General features: G+C 42.0%; 1 protein-coding gene across 1 annotated transcript; it reads left to right on the top strand.

Annotated features, from left to right (window-relative positions):
- Positions 1-4,859: 4,859 nt before the first annotated feature.
- On the top strand, positions 4,860-7,253 carry LOC147965190 (uncharacterized). Its single transcript, XM_087530331.1, has 5 exons — positions 4,860-4,982; positions 5,297-5,484; positions 5,543-5,621; positions 5,926-6,031; positions 6,463-7,253. Exons 1-5 carry the CDS (start codon positions 4,860-4,862, stop codon positions 7,251-7,253), a joined length of 1,287 nt encoding a protein of 428 aa, XP_087386457.1.
- Positions 7,254-7,923: the final 670 nt, after the last annotated feature.

Here is a 7,923-nt window from a genome sequence, read left to right as displayed (position 1 = left end):
GGTTCTTTTATTAAGTGATATATTCATATGAATTATGAGTTAATCAAACTATTGCATGATATTAAAAATGAGGTAGAACCAGTAAAGTTTTTGATCCGGAGTAGTGCAAGATAATTATGTTGATCCGTATCTATGAGTTGCTAGATTTGCATGTCGATTAGTTGCATGACCATGACATAGTATGGGTTGTTTATATAAAGTTTTTATTTCAAAATTAAACCTGATTATGTCCAACTTGAATATGATGTTGATCCCGTCATGGTGCCACTGAATCGGGTTTTACTCAGTGCGACCACATTTACCTTATGGGGGGGGGTCTTGATTCGGTCCTTTGTTGTGCCTCTCACCGGTGCCTCCCGCGAGGGAAGGTTATGGGCGTGCATACCCTGGCCCGGTAAGCAAACACAACCTTGTGTGCTCGTTTTGTTTTTATGGTACCTTGTCCCCGTTTGGGACCCTTTTTGCCACGACGGTGGCCGTTGGTGCCTTTGGTAGGCACGGGGCCACCCAAGACCTAGCCCTGAGGGGGAATTGGTCAGAGTGGCCGGGAGAGTGTGATGACAAGGGGAGGGTTTCATCGGAATGTTGTTTGTCCACCCAAATGGGAGTGCGAGGTCATGGGTTCTGTGGTGTGGGTAAATTAAAGTGCGCTACCTCTGTAGAGTGTATTTAATCTATCGATAGCCGCGACCTCGGTTATGGGCATAGCTCGGAAGTAAGTCACATCATGGATCAACTTTTATCATTAATCTTGCACCCTAAATAATTGTTGTTGGCACTAGTTTCATGATGATTCATGAACTCATGAGTTGCATCATGAGTGATTGGTTTCAGTTGTGACCTAGGTTTGGTCACCGTTTGGTTACGAGGTAACCCGGCTGGTAAGCGAGTCCGCGAGACTCAGTGCACATGTGGATTGCACCGCATTACTAGTATTTCTCGTATCTGCATTAACCTGATTAATTTTCATGATATTGTTTGTCATCATGCTTATGTTTGTTGTGAGCTTGCAAGTACATTCAATGTACTGACCTAGCGTGTCATGCCAGCTTTCAGGCAAGTCGGTTCGCATCGGAGCGCATCTCGCGTCTAGGCCGTGTCCACGTCGGTGTCCCTGTGCTATGGAGTTTCCACTTCGTCGTTCTTCCACTGCCACGTAGTTCGTGTGATCGAGGCCCCCGTCATGTTCATTAAATAATGTACATACTGTTCAGCCGTACCGAGTGTGCCGCTTGGCCTCGTATCTCGATGTAATATCAGACTTATGTAATCCGCTAGCATCAATAAAGAGGTTGTTTCTTGTGTATTGCCAGAAGACGTGATCTCTGGGCTGGAAATGCAAGGTAAACCGGTTGCTTTGAGCCGGGGTGCCACATGTTGGATGTCCCACATGTTGGCGAAAGGGACTAGAACATTTATGAAAGCGAGCACTCCACTCTTACGGCAGAGGAGTACACGACACGGTGACCCAGTGAACTGTTACTTGTACTATAGTATTACTATAGTTTTGCTGTTTCGCATGATCCATCAATACAAATCCGATTAAACAGGCGAGGGCGGGATTTTTCCCGCGCGGTAGACATGGTAGTTTGGCATAGTCGGTTTGACATAGAGAGCGAGAAAAAGATGTGAAATGCTTGAATATGTAATGGGCCCTTTGTGTGTGTGTGTAGTCTGACCTTCCATATCACTAGATGATACTAGCCATACATTTCAAAGGCAATTTTAATGTATGCAAACTGATTAATTAAGTAACAATATGAAATCTAGTAAAACTAAAAACACATATGATTTATTGTGCTAGACTTTAGTAGTGCTGTATTGCATAGTTGTTAGATGTAACAAGCGAGAACGTGTAGAGATGTACTTTTGGAGGGGCTACAGAGAGAAATTGGGCATAAAGTAGATTCAAATATTTGCATTCGTCTTCATAGCATTTGTAACTCATATCTACAGTTTGTACGGTAGACGTTAATGCTTATTCGCTCTTAGGAAACCAGTACAACAATAATGGGGTGGCGTGCGCCAATTTAGGCACTGGCACGTTGGCCTACTCGGCTCCACAGAGAGAGCAAGAGAGGAGATAAATACGTTAGCGGTCAGTGTATTTCAAGCGAAAAGTGTAATACGGTCATCGGACTTCAGAATACACTCATTATGGTCACTATATACGTTTTGTGGTCATTATACGGTCACTTGCTCACCGTTCAACATTGGATTGCACTCTTTTGACCGGCCAAATAGTCTGCATGGCACTATGTTGAGTTGTTAAATTGACCATGTTTCTAGTGGGTCCCACCTGTCAGTTCATAGAGGAAAAAAGTAAGATAAACACAAATTTACACAGGCGCGACAAGACTTGAACCCGTGTGCGGGAACCACCTGGTTGTGTATGTGTCTGTTAGGGCCTGATGTGTGCGCATGCACCTGTAGGTTGAACACTTGAGCGTGAGCTTGTGTGTTGGTCGTGTGGTGTGTGCATGCATGCATGCATGTGAGTGTTGCGTGCGTGTGTGGTTGCGTGTGTACGTGTGGGTGTTGCATGCATGTAGTTCGTGTGCATGCGTGAGTGTGTGTATAATCACCACACCAGCTCCTGTGTGTTAAAATAGACGGCTTGGGATACCAATACAAGGCCACCTTGTCCGTTGTGCCCGCGGTCATGACTTCGAATATCCATCGTCCAATATTTTTTATGTTTGTTTTCATTCTTATACACACCGACAGGTGGGCCCAATGGTAGTGAGATAATGTGATGCAACACTAGAGGTGCCACGTGGAGCGTTTAACTGGTCAATTAGTCGTGTCTTGAACAAATATAGAGCTGCACGGTGAGCCCATGACTGTATAATAACCACAAAACCTAAATGGTGACCGTAATGAGTGGATTCTGAAGTCCAATATATGTTTCGTGCTCTCGCTTCAAATACAGTGATCGTCACTGTATATATCGCGAGAGAAAGATGAAACATGCATGAATGTGCTGGGGACGTACTTTTAGAGGACCTAGAGATAGTTTGTGTGTGTACGTGAAAGGGGCGTAGACGGGGAGGGGGTGTGCGCTAGGGAGAGAGATGCTCTTCGTTTCTCTTTATTATGACTAACTTTATATAGTATAAAAATATAAAAATTCACAGTGCGGAATAAATATCATTGGGTGGACCATGCAATGCAAATTAAATTTCATACTACATATAACTTTGTAACGTTGTATATATGTATAAATTCTAAAATAATTTTTTGGCCACACTTTGTGTGGTTTTATTCAAAAGGAATGTTGTATGTGAAGTAAACATGAAGAGAGGGCTGTTAGATCAACTAGCAATGTGCCCATGCGTTGCAACGGATCCAAAGTAGAATAGTACTTGTTCACAAACTTGAAAGAAAACACTCTTGTATTGATATACATATACCACTAAAAATATATTACGTTTCACTCAAAATATATTTCTCGGGCTGTTTTGATGAGGTGAGGGAGGGATGTGGTTGCTTTCTAGATAATAAGGGGTTTTCTGGAAACTGGAGTAGAGAAGCGGACTATTGTTGCAAAAATGCCACAACTTACCTCATAGCCGTTAGATGCAGATCTAATGGTCAGAAATGACGGATGGCAGACACACCATCATCACCAACTGAGTATTTTATAGAAGTAGAGATTTTTTTGCAAAAGTGGAGCAGAGAAGTGGGCTATTGTTGCAAAAATGCCACACCTTACCTCACAGCCGTTAGATGCAGATTTAATGGTCAGAAATGATGGATGGCAGACACACCGTCATCACCAACTGAGTCTTTTATAGGAGTAGAGATGGGGTACGTGATAAGATGTAACATGTGTGAATGTGTAGTCGACATATTTGGCAAGGCCTAGAGAGGGTATGTGTACGTATTCAAGAGAGGCATGGATAGAGGAGCCGGCGTGGGGGGGTGACGTGGGGGAGATATTATGAGAAATGAGAGAGGTCTAGGAGATGCCCTTGAGTGTGTACAGGAAATGTGGGAGGGGATATATAAAGGCATGAGGAGAAATAGTTTGTGTGGTATCCGTGTTGGTATGTAGGGCTGGTCCGGGGGGTGGGGGTGGGGGGGACGAACGGGGCGGCCGCCCGGGGCCCCCTCCCAGGTATACGTACGTTAGGTATACATATAGGTCTTCGATGGAAAAAATCTCTCACCGCCTCGCTCAGCGCCTCAGCCTCGCGTGCTAGCCTAGGAAAGTAAAACCAATACACTGTAGGGCCTGGACCATGTTTGCACGTTCATGGTCAGGAGAGATCGGAGAGGAAATGAATCGTTGGGTTGACTTCCTGTAACTTAGGAATTAGGATTGATCGTTCCCTGCCCTTTTCCTATTTCGCTGTTCCTCACGAACGAATGACACGAGTAGCCGAGTACGCGATGACTGCAGTAGCAGGATCTCTTCGAGTTCGACCTCGGCTGCGACTACAGCAGGTATGTCTTAGCGCGCCGTCTTCCCTTGTATGATCTTTGTCCTATTTCTGTTCTTTCGAATCCTGATTCCTAATTTCTCGCTCAATCGAATAGATTAACACGGAATCGTTTTTAGAGCGCTCGAATCATTGCACACATGTTGCCAGATTAGATTACAGAGAGAAGGTACTATCCCATGCCCAAGCTGATTCTTATTATATTAGATTATCTTTTGTACTTAATGTAATATTTTAATTAGCTTTGCGCTAATTTTGAAGTGAATTGTTCCTTTCAATTTCAGCAGGGTCATGTCGAGTACGGGTAGAAAGTATCCATCCAAAAGTCATAAAAGAAAGAAGAAGAAGGATGCAGATGAGGAGAAACAAGCATTGAGCGGATCTCTTTTTAAATATTATAAGAGCGATACGAGCATGCCAAGAAATCCAGACGAGTTGGCAATAGTTCTTCCGGGTGACCGAACTAATGGCAATCCAGAAGATGATGGTGATACGCCTATAGAAGGCAATTATGATGTCAACATGGATGATACTAATGTGAGTGATCATGAGCCCATATTTAATTCATCTGCGACATAATCTACTAGTGTTGATGAGGAACCCGTTAGTGTGGATATTTATGATCCAAGCAATTGGGGTAGTCTTGGTAACAAAGCGAGGGCCCTATTAGTGGAAAAGGGGCCTAAAAGGGAAGAAGAAAACACTAAATATCCTTTGGATGCAAATTTAAGACATTTTTCGTATAGCCATTGCTCATATAGCTGCGTGATAGAAAATGGTCAGTGTTTTCAAAACACACAAAGAAAGTGTTCTGTTTTTGCTGTAAGCTTTTCAATTCTAATAAATGCAAGAGTGCAATGGGGAATGATGGGAGTTGTGATTGGAGGCATATTAATGAGAGACTGAAAGAGCACGAAGCTAGTGTCGACCATATTACCAACATGAACTCTTGGAATGAATTGAGAGTTAGACTGAGCAAGCATGAAATAATTGACAAAGATTTACAGCAACAAATCACAAAGGAGAAGGAACACATAAGGCAAGTTTTGTTAAGAATTGTTGCCATTGTGAAATTTTAAGCGCAATTTGGCTTTTAGACGATCCAGTGAGCAACTTTATGATGATTCTAATGGAAATTTTTTAGCTTGTGTGGAGATGGTTGCAGAGTTTGATTTGGTAATGCAAGACCATCTTAGGCGTATTCAAGATAAAAGAGATCCATCGCCATTATCTTAGCCATAAAATTCAAAACGAGTTGATTTCTCTTATTGCTAGTGACATTATAAATTCTATTATCAAGATTGTCAAAGTGGCCAAATATTTCTTTGTTATCCTAGATTGTACCCCGAATGTGAGTCATCAAGAACAAATGAGTTTGTTGGTACGATGTGTTCATATATCTGATGTGAAAATACAAATTGTGGAGTACTTCCTTGCTTTTTTGGTAGTGGAGGACACATCTGGTTTGGGAATTTTTAAGGTATTGGTTGATTTTATGAAGTCCTTTGATCTTCATATTGATAATATTAGGGGCCAAAGTTATGACAATGGATCCAACATGAAAGGAAAATACAAGGGGGTGCAAAGTCGGTTGCTTGTGGTAAATCCAAGGGCTTTGTATATGCCATGTGCTTGCCACAGTCTTAATCTTACCCTTTGTGATATGGCTAAATCTTGTGGTAGAGTTGTTTCTTTTTTTGGAATTGTGCAACGAATATATATATATATATATATATATTATTCAGTGGTTCTACAAAAAGATGGAAAGTTTTTGTTAGCCATGTGACAAATTTGACTGTGAAATCGTTGAGCAATACTCGTTGGGAGAGCCGTATCAAAAGTGTTAAAGCAATTAGATTTCAAGCTCCTAACATAAGATCAGCTTTACTTGAGTTAAGCGAAGATAGCGGTACCGAACCCAAGGATAGGAGTGATGCAAAAAAATTGTTTGATGTGCTTGGCAGCTATGAGTTCATACTTGGCATGGTTATTTGGCATGACATTCTATTTGCTGTAGATTCATTAAGCAGGAAGCTGCAATCACCATCCATGTGCATTGAGACTGCCTTAAAGCAAATAGATGGTATGAGGACTTATTTTGACACTTATAGAGAGGAAGGGTTTGATTCTAGTGTGGTCATTGCCAAAGAAATCGCAGCTGAAATGGATGTAGAGCCATCATTTCCAGTAAAGCGTCGTGTTTCTAGGAAGAAACTATTTGGCGAAGATGACAATGATGAAGCAATATTGGAAGCTGAGAAGGATTTTAAAGTCAATTATTTTTTTATTATGGTTGATAAGGCGGCCACTTCACTGAAAATTAGATTTGACGAACTTGGGTCATTCAAAAATATATTTGGATTTTTAATGAGTTCAACGGCCTTGAAGTCATTGGACCGTTCTGAACTTAAAGACAATTGTACAAAATTTGCAAGTGCTTTCTCTTCTGGTGGTTCATCTGACATTGATTTAAATGATCTAATTTTTGAGTTAATTGTTATGCAGTCAACTTTGCCTGATAGAACAATGTATGCTATGGAGATTTTTGAGTTTGCGAGGGAAGCAGATTGTTATCCAAATATTGCTATTGCATACCGGATTTTCTTTACTATGCCTGTTACTGTGGCATCAGCTGAAAGCAGTTTTTCAAAGTTGAAATTGTTGAAGAACTACTTGAGATCTACAATGTCACAAGAGAGGTTAAATGGCTTGGCAACTTTATGCATCGAGAAAAAATTGGTTGATGAAATTGATATTGATACTATCGTTAGTGATTTTGCATCTCAGAATGTTAGAAGAAAATGTTGAAGGTAATATGTAATACACTATTTGATATGCACAATCATTTTGGACGCACTTAATTATTTTCTTTGATACAAATTATATGTACATATGATGGTTATTAATTAGGCATTTATACTAAGGGCCCCGAAGGGCCCTGGATTGTAGCTTCGCCCTGGGCCCCCAAAATCTCAGGACCGGCCCTGTTGGTATGTGTGGGTGTGAGAATATAACGAGACCTAGGGGCAGAGGGTGTGTCACTCTGTGAGGTCTGGTGGGCCGAGGTAAGGCCCTTGGGTCGGTTCCGTCCCGCGCCACATTGGTCAGCCCGTGACGCATTCAGGGAGACCCATGGAGGACTAGTCCTACAAGACAAAGATACCAGAGCCGTGAAGGACTCTCTGTCCACTGACAAAGCCGGCTAGGATTTGGAACCCTAGGTCCTCGGACGAAGGTAACCCCTTGTCTCTGATATTACCATCCATCCAACTTAACTTTAAGGGGCATCCTACAGAATGCTCTGCTGGAATCATATTTGTCAATTAGGAAGAGAGGCAGATACAATGCTTACGAGATAGGCCTAAAGATAATGTGCATGCGGGAGACACATTGGTAGACCTATGTATAGAGAAAGGGTCAATGGGGATTGTGCGTGCGTATGCGTGTGAGAGGAAGAGTGCTTGTGATAAAGGTTAGT

Source organism: Triticum urartu, chromosome 6A (assembly GCF_056163025.1).
Source record: "Triticum urartu cultivar PI428250 chromosome 6A, HENAU_Tu73, whole genome shotgun sequence".
Classification (NCBI taxonomy): Eukaryota; Viridiplantae; Streptophyta; class Magnoliopsida; order Poales; family Poaceae; genus Triticum; species Triticum urartu.
Note: the sequence above shows the minus strand (reverse complement) of the source record. Positions and strands in the feature narration are given on the sequence as shown.

Coding starts and splice junctions, on each gene's coding strand:
- LOC147965190 (XM_087530331.1), top strand. CDS start 4,860: ATGCCAAGAAATCCAGACGAGTTGGCAATAGTTCTTCCGGGTGACCGA. Junction 5,485..5,542: donor AAGGAGAAGGAACACATAAG/GCAAGTTTTGTT, acceptor TTTGGCTTTTAG/ACGATCCAGTGAGCAACTTT. Junction 5,622..5,925: donor TGGTTGCAGAGTTTGATTTG/GTAATGCAAGAC, acceptor GGAATTTTTAAG/GTATTGGTTGATTTTATGAA.